Raw genomic sequence first — 23,883 nt, 5'->3', positions numbered from 1 at the left:
TAATGAGATAAGAGGAGTGGGAGAGGGAGGCGATGCTCTGATGGATGTGGGGAAGGGGACGGCATCTCAATGAAGAGACTCCGAGAGAGGGAGAGAGATCAAATTAGAGGATGAAAGGGAACACGAGGGAAGGTAGTGAGAATGGAGCAATGCAGATAATCAATAATGTGGGTTAAAAGGGAACCTCGGCGTCTACGGGTAAACGTTCCCAACAAAGTAGATCTCGACTCGGCGGCAGACATGTTTCTGCTCAATTAAACTTCAGTCGTGTGGATAATCACAATCAATTATTCATTTTCATTTCTGTCCCAAGTACTTAACACTGGGGTCCATAAAGTGGGCTCTTCTGAGTCCGTCTGTGTCCGGGGTTTACTCCAGCAGATCAATAACCGCAACGTTTATGTGAAAACATAAATGGAGTCAATTCAGGGCGAGCAGAGTGACATTTTGTTGCATCTTAAATTACTCAGCCAGAAATGAAAGGAATAGTCTTTTGTTATCGTGCTTGAGAAATATGCTTTTGGAATATTTACTTTCTTCCAAAGAGTTGGATGAGAACATCGACACCACTCTCGTATCTGACCACCAGGGCCAGCAGCCGGTTAGCTTAGTGTAGCACATAACCTCCGATAAACCTTCAAACTGTCGTGTTTACGCTGCAATCTTTCGAGGTCAAAGTCAACACGAGATTAGCGCCCTGGGCAAGTTAACATGCCGGCTTCTGCCCGCGTTGACAACATGTCAACTTGAGTGAAAAATGTATGCGAATCTCAGGGCTTAATTTATCTGATTCATAAACATACAGAGAGCGAAGAGGAGATTAACTGGACACACACACACACACACACACACACACACACACACACACACATCTGTACAGTTGGTCCTATTCGAGGCGAGTATATTGAAAAATTCACTTTTGCTTTCTGTCCGAACACTTTTACTTTTTTGCGCATATTAAAAATAAACAAATGTTAAACACACAACGATTTATGTCATGTCCTGCCACTAGGGGTCTCTGAATCAGAACAATAACAAAAGAAGGAGTTTGGGATGATGGGAGTTTGTCATTGCAGTCATCTTCTCGCGGGACTTAAGATCCGGACGTCCGATTAAGTCGTAAGCTTTAGACATGCTGGTGGACAGAACTAGATGTCTCCAGCCTTTATCGTAAGCTAACCCGCTGTAGCGTCATGTGTAGTGGACAAATATCCCAAAGATATCCCAATTATTCACGAGGGGAAACAGATTGTGTGAGTAGGGACAGGTTTTGAGTCAATATTTCATGAAACGACAAAACCCTGAATTATTACAAGAAGATCACAACTTGGAGTGATAGTTGGACTTCTAATGGCGTCATAAGAAAATGTGTGCTGACTGGATCTGCTTTACATTAATGTGGTAACTGCAGGCTGAACGTATTAGTATGCGAGACGAGAACACGTCTGTCTAAGTTTATGTTTCCCCCGGTGATTCTGCAGAGCGGTCTGTGTGTTTTGTTTTATGTATGCAAACGTTAACATCGTCATTTAGGTTTTACTGCTTTTAAAATTCAAATCTTGCTGATACAGCAGTTACGTTTTATCCCATGTGTTAAAGGTGGCTCCTCTTTGTTTGTGTTTGGCTGATTTTATTGTAACAGAAGAAAGGCTTCGACAAATTCTAATAGTTTTGTGTTATATTTCATGAAAGCCAGGCAGCTTTTACCTTCATATAAGCTTCATTTTGTTCCCATCTGGACTGAAAACTCTCTCTGCAAAGAATTATAATAAATTCTACCTCGAGTTGTTATAAATGTCCATTAGAGTAAAAGGTTTTCTCGCTCTGATTTGAGGAGGAGGTCCAGATAGTGAACATTGTGACATTGTGAGTTGTGACACATAACAAACACAGGGGATCACTGAAGGGTTAAATTAGGATGACCAATGATATGAATCATATGCTTTTGCTCCGTTCAACATGGCTGCAGAGCCTCCATCGCTTTCAAATTCATCTAAATAAAATTCTGTATTTACACTAACAGAAGCTCTTTTTCTCAAGCAGCTCCATCACAACAAACACCGTGTTCATCCCTCCAGTCGAGTTCAGAGTATCTACGTAAAGGAGAGCAGCTCTGGAGGTTTGGACTTAATGTCGGAGGCAGGGATCGAACCACCGACGCTGTGATTGGTGGATAATCACAACTTTCTGTTCTGATTTAAACTGTATGTATGAGGCATGAAGTAGGCCGGGACTCGTTGGTGAGAAACGTAATCTTTCCTTTGGTGCTGAGTTTGCGTCAACGCTTACACAGAACATGTTGAAACTCCATTCACACCTTGTGTACCCATTCTTTACTCAACTGCTGCAACACCGCTGAGTTACATCACCGCTACCACACACAATTCCCGAGTGCATCACAGCCCCTCAGGCCCAGACGAGAGGATTTCAACTTTTGCACCATCGTTCCTGCACACAACATGGCCGACCGCCCAAACATCGGCGGCGAGGGTCTGGGTTGGATAACGACACCCACATCTTCCCACAGACGTCCCTGGAGAGACGATCCAGGTGACGATAAGCGACAACAACAAGTCTGACAGGTTTGTGAGTGCATGTGTGTGAGTGAGGGTGTACTATTGCTGGTGCAGCTTTGTTCTAATTGGCTGGGTTTGGCTCCCCTATGTGCTCTGACATCTATAAATAGAACAGCAGCCCGGGTGGAACCTGAAGCCTCTCTTTTCTCTCTCAGACCCCCTCATGCTCCGTTTCTCGTTGACACACCTCAATTCTTTCTACGTTAAACGAAGGAGAGCACACAATGTGCCGTACTCTGACCTCCTTCCCCCGTTCGTGTTTCCCTCCCAGGCTGCTCTTTCAGCTGGTGTCCTTGCTTAATAGGCTGCTCCCTCCATCATTAATTAAACATGATCACAGGCCATGTGTCTCTCACTGCGCTCCGCTCTGCGTTTAGCCTCCGCTCTGTTCCTTCTCTCCCATATAAGGATTGTATTTCTCCACTAAAAGTCCTGCTCTCCTCCGTCTGTTCCCTTCTCCCCCTCCTCTTGTCCCCCTCAGGTGGTCTCTTTTAACAGCAGTAAATTATTCATCAGGCTGATATCCGCCCAGGAGACCAATGACAAAGGATAGATGGACAGATAGAGATGAATAAATAAAAAGGTAAAAATGATACATCAGGCAGCGTTTTGTCCGAGGATGTGCGCGTGCTTGACTGCGTGTCTCTGTGTGGAATTCCGGCGGGTCTTCCGGAGCAGCATGATGCAGAAAATCGGAGCCAATGATGGAGATGGTGGAGAGAAGGGAACCTTGCAGCAGGGACTGTGCCAAAGCGAATGGGGCCTTTGCCAAAGACAGCAGGGAGGTGGGCAAATAAAGAAGAGAGAGAGAGAGAAATAAAGGTGGAGAAGCACCAGAGGTACGGAGGAATCCAATAATATGCTCAAGTTAAAAAGTCTGCAAACTTGTAATGTAACACGTCCGTAAGGATAACATCACATTGTTGGCACACTGGTTGGCCTCACAGCAGTGTCCCCATTATGTTGGGGTTCTGGTATGAGCAGGTCTGGGTTAAATATTAATGATAATTAATATTAATGTTCATAAAATAGGGGTTGATAATAACTGGCACTACAATGAAGTAGGTGCATGAGCTCAACAAGACATTAACATGGCTCTCAAAATAAATATTATTCTAGCCGGCTGTGGGGAACTTGTTCACTTTGGACAGGCGCTCGCGTCCTCTGCCATTAAAAGGAGAAGGTCCAGCGGTCAGAGGGCCATCCGAAGCTGCGGTGGCGTAGCTTCCGCTGGGCCGATGCGGCGGGAAGGTCCGTCGACGGAAGAGACGTGGAGGAAAGAGAAAGAACACATGCCTGTGTTTTGGTTTTATCAGCATATTTCACACCTACGTGCTCAAAGATGACATCTGGTTGCAGGAAGTGAGAGAGGGTCTCACCGCAAAGGATCATGGGAAATTGAGTCCAACAGACTTGTGGTTTAAAGTGTGCAACAGGCAATGAAAGAAAAACCCTTGAAAACACTTTAATATTGTGTAAAAGCAGATGTTTTGGGCTAATTTGGTTGTTTTTTGGACTTTAAGGTAACATAACATTACAGGTTGATGATTTCCTAATGATTTCCCGTGAGGTCCTCTGGAAAGAGCAATGTGATTTGGTACTAATTAAATAGAAAACGGAGACAGTGTTTAATTAGTGCACTTAGTTGCTAATCTAGAGAGTCAGTGCACAGCAGCTCTGCTGAAAGTCGAAACATTTCTCTAAAAGGCAAACATACAATGACAAATAATAACATTTACTTGGATTGGATTGGAGCAGTTCTTTAAAGGACATTCCTCTTGAAAGCACCAAGTAAACAAATAAAATGTCTCTATTCTGTATAGTTGGTACTAAATGACAGTTTTTCCAGTGGCTCGTAGCGCATCTGCAGCTCTTCTCAGCTCTGCAGAGCTTTTTTCTTTTAGCATCTTTCAGCTCATCGTTTTGGTTTTATGATCGCAAAAATCCCCTTATTGCAGGTTTAACGTACAGCGACATACACTTACGTCCTGTGAATATTCACGTCGTCTCCAACACTGACGAAACCAAGCATTTCCTGTTTGCAGCTCCATCGATCCTTACTCTACGACCTTGATGCAAGAAATAAAACCTTGTTATGGTGTTTATATAAACCCTGTAATTATATCAGTGTCGCCTCGTTCTGGTTATAATCAACTAATTATTGTTGTTGGAAGAGAAAAGAACAGGTGCTGCAGGTTCACACCTGTTCTCTCTTAGGGCTGTTCAGGAAAATCACACACGGAAAAGAAGTCAACGAAGCAGGCGGAGGAAAGCTGTGACTTCCTAAAATCCTAAAATGTTGTGAACTTCACAGTTTATTGACATATGAGATTGGATTCTTCTCCTCGGTATACAGATTACTAATATGTTTCTGATTCATTTTGGGGAAAAGTCAAATGCAAAAATGTCATTATTCTATTCATTTAAATCTCAAATTAAAAACTGAGCTAAAGAGAAAATCATGTGGATTCATATCGAGCTTTGGAGGCGGCGACACGAAGCAGCGAGCCACAACATCGTTACTGTCACGATGGCAAAAATACAGCCATTTGTGATGTTTCCGCAATTAGATCCACATATAGCCGAGCTCCTCTATTATCCTCCAACGCTTTGTATCGACCCGGCGCTTTGTGTCTCCTAATAGGCGAGACTTACGTGTCTATACATCTTTTATGTACAACATGAGCTGTGTGTATCTGTGACCTTACATATTAGCATATCAGTCAGTGTGTGTGTGTGTGTGTGTGTGTGTGTGTGGATCTCTAGAGAATTTTCAGCTCATAATAGCCACTTAGATAATAATGAGCAGGTTAACCTTTACATCAGCGCTTGAACCAAATCAAAACGAAATGCTAATTACAAATTAATTCAACTACGATTACTAATAACCTGTTAAAGGAATGTTGTCAGTAACCTAATCCCAGCGTAACAATATTAAAGTGATGCAACTTCATTACGTCCTGTTTTGTTTTGGATTTCCACAAAACATTAAATAAAGAGAAGAGAAACAACGTGCTGTGGGAAAGATGTCATCATCCAAGGGCTCGACTCATTTGGCACATTAGTGTTGCCTTTTATTTGTTTTACTTGGAGCCGCAACAGAACCCGAATAATCTAATTAACGTAATGCACACGTCCTGGTTTGTCTTGTATTATTTCTGCTGTAACTTTGAAGTGGTTCGCTCATTTCCCACGAACCGTCTTCTCACGCTGTGATGCCTCTCGCCTAAAACAATGATCTTGACGAACTGTTATGTTGTTCATCGTTTCTGCTTTACATGATATTGATGACACGGTATTTTAAAAGTAGAATCCTGTTAATAATCCCCATTTTTACTACATGCATCAGTAATCTGATTACTTCCCAAACGTGCACGTTACACAGAGGAAAGGTCATAACGAACACCGAGCCTATGCATGTGACTTCAAAGAGCTTCAGCCAAACACATCAAAGCCGTCTTCCATGTAATGTGACTGTCAGCAACATCTCCTCAAATGTTATTGATGCTTTTCTGCAGGAAATGTTTTTACCTTTTGTCACAGGAAGCACAGCTGCTACTTTCAGGTTAACATAGTTGTGCCCGGGGTGTCTCATCAAATGTGAAACACCAGTCAGAGACAGGACGACAAAGGACGACATGTTGGCTGACGGTGCAATACTTCGCGCACTAACGTAATGTCCGTCTCATCGTCTCCCTCTGCAGTCTGAGCCGTACCCGTCAACCCTCCCGTGTTTTTAACCTGTAAAACAAAAAATAGGCCTAATTTTAAAAAGTGGTAAAAAGTGTCCTCCGGTAGAGCAGGGGGCAGTATTGTGTTTGACTTTAGCTGAAAAACGTTATCCGCCAGTAAACACACAGAAGAAGAAAACACGTGGATGAGTCCCAGTGGACGGGAGAGAGATGGAGACGCAGCTTTACCCGCCAAAACAGTTACAACTTTATGTAAGTAGACAAATGCGCCCAATTAGCTACTAAGGTTTTAGCTTGCGGGTTTACGGACCGACAGCAAAAGAAGGGACTTTTGTTCCCCGAGTTTGTCCTTGAGACAACTTGCTAGTGAGCATCTGTGGCTAGTTTCAAGGAGTATTGTAAATCCCCCCCCGCCCAGAGGGACGCCTCGGTTGCTTCTCCCTTTGTTTTGTTGCTTTCTCTTATTTTAAAATGTCTCGCTTTCACCTCTCCAGACGCTGACAGGCAAAGGAATGCACCTGAGCTTACAGTACAGATGGCACAAAGCTCTTTTATTATGTTGTCGTTTTATAACTTTCGATTTGTGTTGGAGGTCAGCGGTTGTCCCGCTTTTGGTTTCAGTACAAAAAGGTAAACTTTATATTGTTTTGCTACGACTTCTGTATGGCCTTCTGCATTTCCCTTCCTTATTTTGAGGTTTGAAGCAGACAGTTATTTTGAACCTGATTTGTAAGTTATTCTTGTTAATTTAACGATAACTATTGTTTATGTTGAGTAACTTAATGGTAGGGTGTTACATGTTGGGGCCTCTGTTTGAGCCATTGTTGTGTAAAAGAGAATGAAACTTACATTCTGACCACTTTCAACACATACGCGTACATGTAGTCAGACAAACAGGTTTGTATTAAAGGCCCTTAAACACAACATTCAAAGTTAACCTCCTCACCCAAGCTCAACGTGGGTTACGGTGCTCGCCAGCGGGTGAAAGCCAAACCCAGATTCACCCCGTTTGGGGTTCGCCTCGCTATAGTTGCGTTTCCTCTGCGACCTTCGTTGCTTTGTCTTCGATCCTCGCTTGCAACATGGCTCCTGGTCACTACGTTTCATAGAGGTTAGAGGTCACTCACAGAAATGTACAGGCAGAGGGCTGCAGATACAGACACCAACACACACTTCTAGTGGGACAGAAGTGATGATTGAAATGGATTATTTGGTTGTTTTTGTTTTTAACTAGTACTCGTTGAAATAGCACTTCTTTAAAAACAAGGTAAACACTGATGACTCAGTTCCCCTCTCCACTCTGCCTGCTTCAAAACAGAGAAGACAACAGCTTTAAAGTTTGACAGTAATGTTTATTAAATGAACAACCATGCTGACTGAACACGTCGACGTTCACATTACAAACCCAGAATCTCTCCATCAGGTCCGTCGTCAGAGCTCAAGTTCTGAAGAGAGTTGAAATTCAGTTCACAAGTTGCATTTTTTTTCCTTTTTTTTTATGATTCAACCTCAACTTCACTTCTTGAGACACAAGTGGAATGAAACGCAACAGAATACGGATGAACTCAAAACTGTCCGACTTCTATCCATCAGCGTCCCTGCAGCAGAAGCAGATCGTTTTCTTCTTCGCTGTCATGAGAACTTTGTCCGTGACCTTTGACAACTGTGTTCTGTGTCTAGTTATTAGCGCCGTGAGTTCTGGCAGTCTAGAAGTCCTTCGAGCTCAAACACAGACGGGACTCATTGTCCTGTTGACGTAAATGTCCATTGAGTGTGTGTGCATGTGTGTGTTGTAAGTTGCATTACCCTTTAACGACTCATCGCCTCCCTCTCTCTCTCTCTCTCTTGTTTTACCATTTCTTACATGTCGATCTATCCGTCACTCCTAATGACGTGAAACAGTGTGACGTTGTAGAGCACCTGGTGTCCGTTGTTCCAGGCGTACAGCGCTCTCTCTCTGGGGTTGTAGTCCATCATGCTGATGTGGGAGTACTGGTTATGGAAGGGGATGTCTGTGTACTCGTACGTGGAGGAGTTGGTGTGGTAGGCAAAGTGCACCTTGGCCCCGGCCAGGTGGGAGTTGGTGACATACAGGGTGCCGCAGATCATAAAGGCCTCACCTGCGCTGCGCTTAGGAAACCCCGTGTCCCAGCTCCGGAGGACTTCCAGCGAGCGAGAGTCCAGACGACTCACCTGCATGCAGAGAAGGAAGGCTGAGCGCAGATCACATGATGATAAAACAGTTCACATATCACTGATTGCAGAGTCAACAATCTTTTTTCACAATGTCGGTTGAATTGAATGAGAAGAGGCCTTTTGTGTGTCCATTGATGGACAGTCACTAATATAACTTCATCACATGCAGTGCTTAAGTATTTTGACATATTGGCCGACATTAGCTTAGTGTAGATGTATCTGTATTAGCATATGCGCCAGCCTATAAGCAACAAGCTATAGTCCACCAGAGACGGTTTCTGTTAATTACAGTTACTAAGCTATAAGTGTGTGGCGGTACCGATTCCCCAGATTTCATCTTAATGTGAAGAACCACATAAAAAAATCACTTACTTTGAGAAACAAATCACACAAGTGCCTTCACAATGATAAAATGCCTCCTTAAATTAATGAAAAAATACATTAGCATTAGCTTATCGTTAGGCAGTAACGAATGGTACTAAAATCTGCCCTGAAGCAGGGAACATGGTGTAGAGGTGTCCTTTTAATATTCACTCCAGCTACGTTTCAGAGTGCTCAAAATCACCACCGCAAAGAAGTCTCAATAAGACATAAAGAAACATTGTGGCTGGCAATATCTGCTGCAATGAGGTGTGCATTAAATGAAGGATGGATCAGAATACTGTGTGTGTGTGTGTGTGTGTGTGTGTGTGTGTGTGTGTGTGTGTGTGTGTGTGTGTGTGTGTGTGTGTGTGTGTGTGTGTGTGTGTGTGTGTGTGTGTGTGTGTGCAGCTCTCTACCCTCTTAAGAAAGAGCGTCTTCACACGCTGATTGGAGGGTACATGCACCACGCTGCTCTCAAGTCTTAATTAGGAGCCGGTCTCCACACCGTGCACAACAGGTGATCTGCACAACCTCCAATCAACTCAGGGGAATTGTGACATTCAGCCAAAATAAATTGGAAAAAGGGAAATGACAAGTGTCACAGAACGAGGGACTGACACAAGTGCATTACAATTTACTTGTTTTCAAATTTTGAATTGAAAATACTGTTAAAAACAATCTTTTGCTGAATTCTGGATGGAAACTGATTTAACAATCGCTGTTTGGAGGTGGAGTTTAACAAGCCGTCAATTACGTTATAAAGTACCCGTGTAGGAATTCCTGTCACACACACACACCCTCCCCTTCTAGGTATAAGCAACGGTTTCTAACAAGTGCACGGTAATAGAGAAAATGAGCTGTACACTGTAAATTAAAATCAAAACTACAAACACTTGCTGTTCATTATGATAGATTACATTATTCAATGCAGAAACATGTCTCTGTTCTAACGGGGGTTTTAAACTGTAGGAGTTTATTATCACTTCTGAACGGTAAAGTAAAAACATATATGTATGTTCTTTGCTTGTTTGTACACACACAGAGTGATTGTACCATAATGTTTCCAGCGTTTGGGATGGAGGTGTAGACGGCCCAGAGTCCCATCTCGTCAGCCATGAGGTCGATGTCAGAGGATCCTCCCCAGCTGTAGGGGAAGGTGTTGTTGTATCCGGCTCCACTCAGGCTGCGCTGGAGCAACACACTGCGGGAGCGGAAGTGGTACTGAATCTGGAAACAGGCACATAAACCTCTCACTCGGATAACCCGATCATCAAATTCCTATTCCTAATTCCAAACTTGCAGATTCCAATTTTGTATTTATCTTAAGAACTATAATCAAAAGCAGACACACAACTTTTCTCTCATGCAAGTTACTTAATAATAGTCAAAGTTTTATTGTAAACATACATTTTCTCCAAAACGGCACCAAGTCACAGGACTTTCTCTCAATCTCACTCCAACATCTCAGAATAAAAGTGTTCCAGGACAAATAGTATTTGATTGAAAACGAATTATAGTATTTATCTAACATGTTTTACTTTCCCAGAAGAAAAGAGGTGCAGCATATCCGTATAACAACACAGCTAATGTCATTTACATCAGACCGACGACATGTTCGTGCAACATGTATGACGTTACTGCTGCGTGTGCGACACATGACGTGAAAATTTGACGTGCAAAAACTCCGATATAAGAGACTGATCGTCCGGTGGCCGACCGATTGTTGCATCTCTACTTCTCCTACCAGGATGTTGCTCTGGTGTTTGTTGTAGTAGAGTGACCCGTTGTACACCACATGGCCGGTTCCTGCCCAGGGGTGAGGCAACAGATGCTGCACAAAGTTCTGCCCCTTTGTGAAATCCCCCATGGTTCTGTACTCCAGCACACGCCTGCCCTTATAGTAGCCGTCCATCGACCACACCTGACGGAGGAAGAAAGAGAAGGTTTACCTCTGCATGCACGACGCAAAATGCACACCGAGCGTTAACTTCAGTCAATAATTGTCACCCGCCATGCTCACCAGCAGCTGGATTAGATAATGACATGGTGTGGCTGGTGCTTAAAGCACACTCCTTCACAGCGACAGCAAACCAAAGACATTTACTTGCCGTACGCTCAACTACTCACCGGAACAGCGGTTGTCTAATCATAGCTTAGCAACCGTAACAAAACCAAGGAGCCCATCACTTTTATGTTGGATTACAGGTTCAACTATTAAAAGCTACATTCAGAGCCGACACATCCACTGTGGAGTGTTTCTAGTATATTCCAAATCTTCAACTTTTAGTGTGTAGGTGTTCGGTTTTACATTTTGGGATTTGGTTATTCAGTAGCCTGTATGCTAACTGCCAATACATGTCGTCACATGTTGGGCGCCTGACATCCCTCTCACTCAAAAGGCAGGGAACGTCCCGCTTCAGTTCACCTCGGCTGTAACAAAAACAACTTTTTCAAGCCTCAGTCTTCTAGCACATTATGTATGTAGCCATCAAATCCATATTGGTTTTGAAATGAGCCAGTTTTCAACCCAAATGTAGTTAGCATTAATTAGCCAACACTTGCTTGCTACAGCTTATACAATCGTCCTACATGGTTCCCTCTTACACCCTCCACAACCGTCTGATCCCTGGAGAAACTAACGGAGAACTGGAAGACGGAGAGGGAGGGGAGAAATAAGACGGGAGGAAAATGGAGTGTAGACAGCACGGTGGATTAATTACGCAAAGAGGGACGAGAGGTGAAGAAGATGAAAGAGCGTCGTCGAGACAGAGCGTTTTTTGGTTTAAAAAAAGATGCTCGTTATTTCCTCTGCAAACAGAGAAAAGTGCAGAGGTCGAAAAGAGGGAGCAGATGAAAAGGATATTTATTTATTTTTCGGGAGTCAAAGACAATAAATCCTCTCCTGCAGTGGCAGCAGCATTTTCTTTTTTTAAATCACAGTTCATTTGTAGTCGCAACATTTAAAATACACATTGAATCGGAGACTTTCAGACAAAAGGCAACTGATTGCAGTGATCCTGAAAGCCTTCACCACATCGCAAAGACAATAAAATAGACTGATTGCTCTCTTTACCTACCAACACATACTTCCTGTCGTTCCAACCTATCCCCCCCGTGCCACCGGCTCATCTGATGGAGCTTTCACTGTTTTAATTCCCTTTAAAATAGTTTCAGAAAGGGAACTGGAGTCCCTTTGTTTTCTGGCAGCTGTAATCGTCTTGCATTTGAATGCACCATTTGCTTTATATAAACAAGCCCCAGACGATGATTATACAACGAACGGTGCGTGCTAGAAAGTGGGTGGGGAGTTGTTTTATGAACTCACACCTTAATTTGAGAGATTGTTGCATTGTTTTCTTGACTTTGAACGCTCTCGTTCGGTGCACATATTTATTCTTAAATTCAGCACCTTGAAGTGTGCAGCGTTGTGCTGTGTTGTCTCTTCTCCCCATAGACTGCATACATACTTCCCTTACAAAGAAAAGCATTATACATTGTTGCCTTTATAAAGTTTGGTCCGCTTTGTGTTCTTTCCACAAACAAACGAAGAGGATTAATCATGAAACTCCGACAGTTTTGGTACTGCACCGTCAACGCTACATGGACCCGCATGGGGAAATCTAATTAGGATGACTGACAGCAGGACAAGCAGCACATTAGGGAACGTTATGCGTTAATTAATGTTCTCCGGAGTTCATGAAGAAATTACAGATAAAGAGCGTTATTGGTCGAGACACACAGGTAGAAACAGGGTCGACAAAGAGGCGTGAGAGCGCTAAGTTATTGGGGTCACTGCCAAAAATTAAAGTAGCACAAGCTCAACACGCGTCGCACGGACCTCAGACAGACAGACTGTTGTTGTTGTAAGAAATCCATATACGTGTCATTTTTATTCCTTGTATCACTTCAGGGTTAGGAAGGAGAAGATCAATGATTACAGCAACCAATGACCCTTAAAGTAAACCCATCTTTAACTTCTTAATGCAACATGTCGACTCTTTTTCTCCTCTTCCTCTTTGTTGTTGTTCTTTTTCATCGCCTCCAATGCAGCTTTCATACCATCTTGCTTGCCTGTCCCGACTTTTGCTCAACATTCTCCCGCTTCTTCCCCCCCCCCGCTCTCTTTGTTTCTTCCTCTGTCTGTCCACCCCCTCTTTCATTCTCCTGCCCCCCCGTCCCTTCAAACCTCCAACAGGCCTCAATCTCTCTTTCATTCCTGAGCCTCTCTCATCCTCTTTCACCCTCCCCAGCAGAGGCATCTTGACAGATCAGTGGAGATCCACACCTCAGCAGCTGTTCTCCAATACAGCGACAGGTGTGTGAATGTGTGTGTGTGAGAGAGTGTGTAACGTACAATGCGTGCACACACATTCACTCACTAATGAGCTAATGAAGAATTCATAAATGCCAAACTGGGACCCTGTGCAGACAGCGTAGTCATGGATACCAAAGGATGTATGAGAATTACTTTACTTACAGCGCTTGTGTGTGTGTGTGTGTGTGTGTGTGTGTGTGTGTTGCTCTAGTTCCACACAGCTTTACCTGATAAGATACAGGTTGCCCTGCCTGGAAAATCTTAAATATTATTTTTTGCCAGTTGCTAGGTGATGTTTCTGATGCTTAATACCTTACGAACCTTATGAAATATCAAAGGCCGCCACCGCCACCTGCCTACACACACTACTAGTGTTCACACACACATCACTGTTTTTTATCTGTATTTTTTGAGGGTGAAAAACTGTTGTTGGGAAATTGATAAAACAATTTCAGTGCTTTGGGTGTTTGTGCCCAGCGAGCACATTTCATACGTATGAACAGGGCGCCACCTTCCAAAGAGGCACACACACACACACACACACACACACACACACACACACAGTATCCAGGTGTAGTCCACCCACATGGTAAAGCCTATTTTTGCACAACCCTGTGTGACTTTAATACTTGACGAATGAATTAGTACCGAGTATTTTTACAGTTTCAAGTGAAATCATAGAGAAAAACTAAAATAATATTTGTGTGGAAACACGGTCCTGGTCCTGCAGTGCCGTGCTCTGGGGTTCAGGAGCTTAAAGGTCGGAGAAGGTCGTGGAAGCAACTGGCAGGTCACACATGTGCACTGCTTGTTTTCATTAATGTCATTTTAAATGATCGTTAATGTTTATTACAGTATTTCTGCTACTATCCAAGAGAAGAACATATTTGTTGCCATGTTATAGTCTTGTTATATTTATCTTGTGCTATCTTATGCCCTCAATGTGTGAATTGTTCCCTGTGGTATCGAAAATCACTATTTTTCAAGGTATTGTATCAAAGCTAGAAATTCGAGGCTCATTATACAACATATATGTTTTAAACAATGCAGGTTTGAAAATATAAAAAGAATCTGCTCTGCAAATGTTTCACGAGGAAGGGAATGCATCCAACGGGTTTGTTATGCCTCAGGGAAACACTAAATGTATACGTAACAAGTTTGTTTACAAGAGAGCTCCACGTGGTTCCTTTAAGCTGGAAGAAAAGCAAGATGAAAGTGATCTCAGCAGATTAAAGCTTGTTATAGTTTCACGAGCTCATTTGAAATACAAATCCAGAAAGAACTTGTGTCTGGTATACAGCATTAACACAGACAGACAGAAAAAGCAAACAGACACTGGGAGCAGGAAAGAGCTCAACCCGTTACAGTTAAAGTCCCACACTGGTAACTGGGAAACAGAAGGCAATCACTGGGATGCTGCTGCTGTGTGTAGCTGCTGCTGTGTGTAGCTGCTGCTGTGTGTAGCTGCTGTGTGTAGCTGCTGTGTGTAGCTGCTGTGTGTAGCTGCTGCTGTGTGTAGCTGCTGCTGTGTGTGTGGCTGCTGTGTGTAGCTGCTGCTGTGTGTAGCTGCTGTGTGTAGCTGCTGTGTGTAGCTGCTGTGTGTAGCTGCTGCTGTGTGTAGCTGCTGCTGTGTGTGTGGCTGCTGTGTGTAGCTGCTGCTGTGTGTAGCTGCTGCTGTGTGTAGCTGCTGTGTGTAGCTGCTGTGTGTAGCTGCTGTGTGTAGCTCCGTCTCATCACAAGGGAGCAGCTCTAATAGGGAACAGGCAAGGGTCACCATGGCGATATAAATCACACCTGGCAACTGGGAGACAGTCGCCTTGACAACTAGCTTAATATGCGCCCGCCGAACAGAGTGTGTGTGTGTGTGTGTGTCTGTGTCTGTGTCTGTGAGTGTGTGTGTCTGTGTCTGTGTCTGTGTGTGTGTGTGTGTCTGTGAGTGTGTGTGTGTGTGTGTGTGTGTCTGTGAGTGTGTGTGTGTGTGTGTGTAAAAAATAGGTGACGCTTGTAGCGAGTGGAGACAAAGTGCACACAGGAGTCATGTTGGAAGTAAGGCAGAAAAATATAGAGCTCAGCTTTCTGAGGAACACATTCACAGCAACACCTGCTTCACTTGTCACACACACACACACACACACACTCACAGACACACACAGACACACACACCTACCCTGCTGTCAGAGCTGGGAATCATGGCGTCAGTCATCCAGGAGCCAAAACGGGACCCCGAGGCTCTCACGGTGATTGGGATACTAACTGCAGTCAGACGACCACAACCTGTTAACACAGGATGGACATATAACGTGATAAACCTGAAATGAAGATTAAAAAAACATTGCGTTTTATATATGCAGTAAGCTAATACTTAAGATTACTTCAAGTTCTACGATGTAGTTCTAAGACAATAAATGGTCAAATGAAGTAACAGCACGTTCATATTCAGTTTGGAGCGGGTGATTTTGCCTCGTCTGGCCAGCTCGTTTATGAGCAGCCATCGCCTGCCACCGGTCTCATCGACATTTACCAACACGTCATGAAGTATATTCAAATAAAATATGCATGCGTCCCAAGCATGAACTGCAGAAGAAATGTGTTTCCATGCCACAAAATCCTAACAGAGAAAAAACACGAGTGGAGAGAGGAGGAAGGGGGGGGGGGGGGGAAGGGGGATTTGCAAGAAACATGTTCAAAAAAAAAGAAACGGTCAAAATTGGTAAAGCAGAGTCCGAGATATCAAACTCCTCTGCTGCAGTTCATAACGCTGGCTTCCTGTCCTTTTTTTAGATCTTTAAATAGCTCCCTCCGGAGCCACAAAATGGATTATTCAACTATTTTTACGGGCTGAGTACTGCTCATGAAAATAAATGCGTTTAATCTGTGGCGTGCACTTTTAAACCACTTAAATGCCAGACATTTCTTGTGCTTGACTTGACCCATATAACCCTAAGAAGGCCTTTGAAGGCAGCACAAGTAATACTTTTCTGTGCTTATTACTGTCCCTTATTACCGAGTTTGTTCATGCAGCTGTGTAGCCTGGTCTCCAGCAGTAACACCCTCTGCTGAAGCTCCTCGTAGTCGTACGCTCCGATCTCTTCCTGAATGGCTGTCAGGATGATTGACAGGTTGTAGAGCTCCAGTCGCAGGGTGGCAAGCGTCTGCAGGTCCAATCTGTACTGCTCCACCACTGACAGAAGGGGTCGTAGCTGAGACATCTGGCCCTTTAACTCCTGTGGGTGCATGAAAGTTGGGAGAAAAGATGTGTTCCACACTAATGTGGATAAATCTGATACAGCATCTATTTGCCTCTCTCTTTTGGAAACGGTAGCTCAGAGTAAAGCCACTGCTCCTTCACAGCTAACTGACGTAGCTTATGGTCAGGACGCCCTCTGAGCGCGACTACTTATCTGTGGATGCAGACAGTAATTATGTTTCTTCCTGTCCTCACTCCTCCATCCCCGCAGCCTGTCACCTGGAAATTGATAGAGTGAGGATAGAGGAGGCTTCCACAGGAGCCACAGGTGTATGTTATTAACCAGAAAGCAACACCCATTGAATGTGAATATGTTTCGTGATGTCAGCCGGTCTGACACCGGGGACATTAAGAGGAACATTTGGTCTGTTGTGGAAACGGCATTACTCTCTAAAGTAATGTTCCTGCACGATTTAAATATTGTAGTTTAGACAAACTACTTATGGAAACAGCAATAAAAAGCAGCAAAGGCTCTAATCTTATACATTATTAATACAAAAATAAAAAAGATTAGTTGTGTGTATAATCTGAACGATGAATGAATCATATTCATTCTTGTATTTAATGAATATTTTTGCATGACGTTTTATATGAAACTTTCGCTTGTACATTTTTAGTATTCTATTGCTTATGTTGTATTGTAATCGTTTTAATATCTTCACAGATATTGATACATAAGATGATCTTGCAATTCTGTCTCCTTTTTCTTCATCAGCCAATTTTATTTTCTTCCTCTTCCTCTTTTTAAGAATATGCAGTCAGTCATATAGTCCTTTACAGCCACACTGTCCGTTAGTGTCCTATCAGACTTACCGTAGCGCTGATCGTATCTAGATATTGCAACATATTTTGTTATCAGTATTGGCGCAGCAGTGAAAAGTTTCTTCCTCTTTGAATTTTCACTTCATCATTTCTATCCAAGTAGACCGTTTCTTTCATTCAGTTTTCAATGTCAAAATTCAGCAGAGTGGAAAAATATGCAGACATTTCAGCTTTCTTCAGAGTGCTTCAGAGAGCAGGTCTCCCCACAGGTAGCACCTGTTGCTAACACGTTGATCGACACTCATTGTTGGTGAAAAGTTGAAAAGAACATGAAACGGAAGGAAAACCAGGTTGTGTGCATTTTCTATTTTCTGAAAGGAACAATGTAATTGATTTGGTTGTGCAAAGCCTCAACTATGTCTACACATTCGAGAGTCTCGCCTCTCTCTTAAGATGATGTGTAATTAAACATTTATGGAAAGAGGCTTCCCCACCCACACACTTTAAATGGCTGATTGACTTGATGTCATGTCTTAAGAGCCAAAAGCTTTCTCACATATTTTCAAAGGTCTACACACTGAGCTTCCACTTTGACTTCCTTTAACTTACATTTACTCAATTATGGTTATTGTTATTATTCTGTATGTAGCTAATATTACTTCTAGCGTGCAGAAGTAGCTCTTGTAAAGAAATCCAATAAAAACAGCTTTGAAAGAAAGAGACTGTGTCCGTCATGAGCAATTGCCGTCTCCATCGTCGCGTCTCTTCCTCTCATCTCTCTCCCACATCCGCTGGGAGGAGCCAACGGGAGCAAGAGATGTAAGCGAAGCGAGGAGCCGTGTTAGCTAAATGGAACGTGCCCCCAGAAAATGCTGGAGGGACGGCACATCCCATCTGGCCTGGGAACGCCTCGCAATCTCACAGGAGGAGATGGAAGATGTGGCTAAAGGAAAGTACGTCTGGGCTACTCTGCACAGATAAGCAGCAGAAAATGAAGAGAGAAAGTTGAGAGATGCATTTTGGCCTCACGTCAACGGTTTGAAACTTCTTTTTCTATGACTGAAAATGTCGGGTTTAAATGTGAGCCCGTGTGGAAGGAGAGAACTGAGCTTTTTCTTCAATCAGCTTGAAGGAAGATCAATATTTAGCGTGCGCATTATATGTGTGACACATGACTGTGTGTTGCAGCACAGCCCTTTTATTTCCCCCGTCTTAGTCTCGACACTTCGGCGTTTCTTCACCCTCAAACCTTTATATAACCGTTTGCTGTTTATCGAGAGAAGTTGGATTTGATATGGCAAAAAGAGAAGGATTAAAAGAAGTGTCAAAAGCGAAGACAAAAAGCTTATCATCTCGTCAGAACATCTCACGCCCCCGCACACAAACACAACAACACACCCAGGAAACAGGCTTGGCAGTCAGTCAAACACTTTATGAGTCTAATCCCTCCTCTGCTATCTTCAAAATCAGGACTTTAGCACTTTTCTGACATCACTTTAAAAACATTTTCTGCTTTTCTGCCATCAATGTTGACATGTCACCAGAGAATAGTGGGAGCATTTTGTGATGGCCTTGGTTGACCTTCATTTGGCTGCTTCATCCTCACGACTGGTATTGGGATCATTATTTGCATATAATTGTAAGTTCATTAATATGCATTAGAATCATTCTTGACAAAATGCTGCAAATGTCACGGCCTGTTAGATAGTTAACGCTTTAGCTGGCTAATGCCTCCCCTGCCATGTGTCTTCCTTCATCTTAATCTCTCTCTAATCTCTCCTCTCCTGTTTCACTCCTTTATCTCCCCCCTCTGTCTGCCTAACCTTTACCTCCCCTCTTACGTTACTCTGCTCAACCCTCTCATCCCCCCCCTCCCACAGGGGAAAATGGTAATATGCAATAAGCTATCTTTTACTCTCTATTTCCTCGCCTTTTCTCCTCCATCTCTCGGATGCCCTCCATCTATCAGTCCTTCTTAATCTCTCTGTTTGACCTCCACTTCATCTCCCCCCCCCGAAGAGATTAAAATACTGTTAAGTTATTGATACATTTACTGTAGCTGCACATCGCATAAATATTCACCAGTTCTGCCTTTTAGTGCAAAAGCTTATGACTGAGAACCCCCCAGGAGCAACAAGCGCGCGCACGCACACCACACACACACACACACACACACACACAGACCCCAGAGCCCTGCAATGTTGTTAAGAAGATGCTCGGCGACAGATGAAAGGCAGAATGGCTTTATGGTGAGAAAAACGGAAATAATCTCTATTTGGGGAAGTAAGGGGTAGGTGTGTGTGTGTGTGTGTGTGTGTGTGTGTGTGTGTGTGTGTGTGTACACATGCTATGGAGCCTTTTCCCAGTTCATATGGCACCTCGTGCGTTTATATATTAGATATATTATTCTATAATGTTGGAATAATGTCATGTTTGCTATTTTTAAAGGAATAGTTTGACATTTTGAGAAAGTACTCTTATCTTGCAGAAAAGAAGAAGAAGAACCTGTATGGTAAATATTTAGCTAAAGTCAGCAATCTTAACAGTTTCTAGGCAACCGATGGAGATTCCAGGAAGTTGCTACTCCACGGCAAGAAACAGTCTGAAGCATACCCCCCCCAGTAAAACCACAAATTGTAGTTTTGAACTTTATTCAATGAGCTTTCGAGACACTGATTTGCACATGAAAAGACGTGTAGTTTGAATTTGGTTGAAAAGGATTGTACTTCAATGTGACGCATGTCCTAAATACAGATTGAAGTGTTGCCCACTTTTCACATTTAAATCCAACAAGACATTAATCGCCAAATCAATGCTTACTGGGAAAGTTACATGCAAGTGTAGACGACACTTTACAGGGTTTAACTACCTTTTAGAGTCCTTAGCAGTACTCAGCTGCCAATTGCAGACATTAAACCAGCAGTGTCACAGCTGATTTAACCGTTTGGATCATTCGCCCCTCAGATCCACAGCCTTTCCTTCTCTATAGCTCTTGAGATAATCTTCCACTTGCCTGCTGGTTTGTTGTTGGCACAGAAAACACACACTGATGAGATTAGTACTCCTAATTTATGAGGTGCAATAAATGTAGATTTCCCTCGATAAAAGGCAATACTTATCCAGCCAGGTAATCTCATCTTCTCTCCTGCAAATTTAAAACACCGCCACCAAACAGTGAACATAAACTCGCTCTGCTTTTGTGTGTGCAAATATTATGTAGATTTCATCATTAATATTTAAATGTGAGACTCATTCCAGAAAGATTCTTTTTTTTGGACAGCTCAAAGTCTTAATGTGTGCAGTGATGCTGCAGTTTTGCTGGCACCTTCTGCACAAGCTGTGAGAGACTTTTACACGGCGGACATGAAGCCAGTGAATTGACAGCTTCAAGACCAATTTTGTCCCCTTCATGAAAGATGCTCGCGTGTCTGAGTGCGGGCAAGAAACTTCAGCTTGGCATGCGTGAAATCAATGTTTTCACACCAAAGGTTATGTGTTCCCTACAGCGACTGTCTTACACCGTGTGTGTCTGGGTGTCGGACTTGGTGTGTGTGTGTGTGTGTGTGTGTGTGTTTACCTGCAGGCCCTTTGCCGTCAGAGTGCGGGGGTTGGCGACATAAGTGTGTAAACGTCCGTCCACTCCTCTCAGCAGCGGCTCAGAGTCTCGGACATACTGCAGGTCTCTGGATGTCCGCAGGTCTACCACCTCCATGGACTGACTCACATTCTGAACCTAACACACACACACACACACACACACACACACACACACACACACACACACACACACACACACACAGTTGATATGATAATTGATTATCGTTAGCATCCTGCACATCGCCAGAAAAGCTTATGATTGGTTTTGGCAGTTGTTTGATGACGACCACCTGCTGTTTGTTTCTAAACACCTGTTGTTATTCAAGATGATTGTGCGATGATGCGATGGAATATTTAAAGGGTTGTTCCACCCACATTCCGTGGTATCTACAGTCGCCTTGCAGGTAGTTTAATCTGGAAATATCCATCTGTGTGATTTCTGCTTCCGCCCCATTTCAATAAAAGATACAAATGGAATTTCATGTGTGCTACTTAATATTTACAAACGTTGTGTCTGTTAATCCACAAAAAGCACAGAGGGACTATTTATTCTTTAGTCTCAGTTTAAGATCATTTTACCGTGCTGCGTGTGTGTGTGTGTGTATTTAAGAGCTGTACAACATGTTCTAAGTGAGTTTGATTTCTATGTCACTGTGACAGTATTGACTCAATTATATCAACACGATTAATATTCTTCAGCCTACCAGGCACCGGTGAGGCTGCATTTCATTACAGCAGGGCTTTGAGCTGAACGCTAACATGCTGATGTTTAGCAGGTGTCATTTTGATGTGAAGCACACACACACACACACACACACACACACACACACACACACACACACAAAGGACAGCTGAGGCTGATGGGAATGTCATCAGTTGTGCAGGTATTTGGTGATTAACTAAAGTATTGTACTAATTAAGATGTTAACCTGATGGTGGAGCTAGATGAACATCAAACAACAAAGTCATCAATACTTTTCCTCTTGGGAACTTGAATATTTGGTGCAAAAATGACAGCAATCCATCCAATAGTTCGTCAAGATATTTCACTATGAACTAAAAAATGTCAACCTGATGAGGAAGAAAAGTTAAGGGATCAACAAAGTCATAATCCAAAATGTGGAGGGAAGTTGATTCTACATTAGACACATTGCTTCTGAATTTTGATGACAATTTGTAAAGCTGTGAGCGCCACAGGCAAAATCCCTTCCATCTCAATTTCAAAGGGAAGGCGGCAGAAATCTCAGGGACAGATGACTCAAAGACGGAGAAATGAAACCAAACTGACCCTTTAATATTCCAGCCACCATGACTCAACGACATGATGCAAAGTCACACACATCACATGTCTCTTTGAAGCACCTTCTCATTAGATCCATTTAAAACATGAGATTCTCACCTCGAGTCTTTTCTGCTCTAAAGAAGCAAACACACTCCCACACTTCTTCCCATTAAGCGCCCTGAAATGCTACCAGATACTTGCAACCTCTTCTGATATTGGATGGAATAACAAGCGTGAAAAAAAGAAAACCCATTATCAAAATGACCCAGATATCAGAAGTGATACGAAAAACAACCAACAAACAAACAAACACTTCGGCAAAAACCCACCCACACATCTCCCACTGTAACACATGCTAGGGAGGACGGAGACAAACGGATAGATCTGAACAAAACACACACACACAAACACACAAACACACATTCACGCTCTGCAGGATCTAGGTGTCACTTCAAGACACGCTGAGCTAATTAAGATTCATAAATACAGAAGCGAGGAAGAGAGCGAGGAGAGAGGAGAAGAAGTTATTTCAGATAGTGTTCATCTTTGTGTGAGGAGAGTGCAGGATGTGAATGAAAATAATTCTCATGATGTTATCGTTAGTGTGCCGTGGTACACTTCTTACTTTGGCGAGAATACAGGATGTATATATCCTGATGTGTGAGCCTTGCAGTAAGTGCATGCTTTAGGAAATGTTTGCTGGCCTGATGGTGTTCAATAATTCATCAACGTCACAAATCATTTTTATTTCTCTCTCAGGAAGCACATATACATTTAGAGAATTGTGCTTACGCTGCCAGATGCATATCCTCACATAAACAAAACACATAATGTATATGAACACATAAACATTCAAGCATACAAACGCTCACACAGAGCTGCACCATGCAATATAGAGAGAATTGTTTCTGTCACACCCATCAGTCAGTTTTTCCTTTGCGTTTAAAACTCTTGTAGCATATTGAATGAGTGGGAGTCTTTAGAAGATACAGCTACTGATGTATTAGGGATACGTCTGTCAGTGAAACTGGAGTGTGTGTGTGTGTGTGTCTGTTCATGTGTGTTTCTGCAAGTGTCAAAACAAAGACACAGTCCAGTGAATATTTCATTCCACTATGCTGACTTTCTCCTGTGCTGCATCACAATGTTGACCACTGAAACATGCAGGGAAGCAATCAGAGTCAAAAGAGACAAACACCAACAAACACACACACACACACACCTGTTCAGTCAGCAGGCGTAGTTGTCGACTCCGAGGGTCTCGTTTGCAGAGGTTTCGTGCCGGAGCGACCACCGTGCAAACACACCTGCCGTCAGGATCTGAAGCTGTGCTGTACACCTGCCAGCCGTCCTCTGATCCCGGGTACAAACCCTGCCACACAAACAAGCTGTGTTACTCAAGTCACTGCAGGAGTACTAAGTGCATTCAACAGAGAAGAAGGTCTCAGTAAAACACTATTGTTTAAAAAAGACAATTTTATTGAAATTCTTCTACAATTCGTCCAGTAACCAGCATGCACATGTGATATGTTGTCTTATAGTGCTAAAACAACAACTACATGAACATATCTGTAACAATTGTTAACAATATTGATGAACGACTCATAATTGTGAAGTGAAAAGGGCAAACTGGCTCCAGCAGCTTCTAAAATGTGACGAATATCTACTTTCACTCATTTCAAAAGAAACATCTAATGTGCTTCTAGCATGTGCATACAGCACGAGCTCCATGAACACTGGCATTGGTGTTAATATTGTGCCTTTAATCACATCCCTGAAGACACATATTAGCACACACAGTACATGTTTATGACGTGCAGGAATCTTTGGGTGTATGAAAGTGACAATGACAC

At 43.0% G+C, this 23,883-nt stretch overlaps 1 protein-coding gene across 3 annotated transcripts in view; it reads right to left on the bottom strand.

Annotated features, from left to right (window-relative positions):
* Window positions 1-7,685: 7,685 nt before the first annotated feature.
* The window catches only part of LOC115018767 (noelin-2-like), a 26,530-nt gene continuing 10,332 nt past the window's right edge, over window positions 7,686-23,883 (bottom strand). For all 3 annotated transcript variants that reach the window (XM_029448082.1, XM_029448160.1, XM_029448011.1), the window contains 7 exons: window positions 23,253-23,402; window positions 20,729-20,884; window positions 16,147-16,366; window positions 15,310-15,416; window positions 10,572-10,748; window positions 9,881-10,054; window positions 7,686-8,461 (listed from right to left, as the gene is read on the bottom strand). In XM_029448082.1, coding sequence (XP_029303942.1) covers window positions 8,141-8,461; window positions 9,881-10,054; window positions 10,572-10,748; window positions 15,310-15,416; window positions 16,147-16,366; window positions 20,729-20,884; window positions 23,253-23,402 — 1,305 coding nt within the window. In that variant the 3' untranslated portion in view covers window positions 7,686-8,140. The remainder of the gene's footprint in view (window positions 8,462-9,880; window positions 10,055-10,571; window positions 10,749-15,309; window positions 15,417-16,146; window positions 16,367-20,728; window positions 20,885-23,252; window positions 23,403-23,883) is intronic.

This window comes from Cottoperca gobio, chromosome 1 (genome assembly GCF_900634415.1).
Source record: "Cottoperca gobio chromosome 1, fCotGob3.1, whole genome shotgun sequence".
Taxonomy (NCBI): Eukaryota; Metazoa; Chordata; class Actinopteri; order Perciformes; family Bovichtidae; genus Cottoperca; species Cottoperca gobio.
The sequence above is the reverse complement of the archived record's forward strand: the minus strand, read 5'-3'. Positions and strand labels throughout refer to the sequence as shown.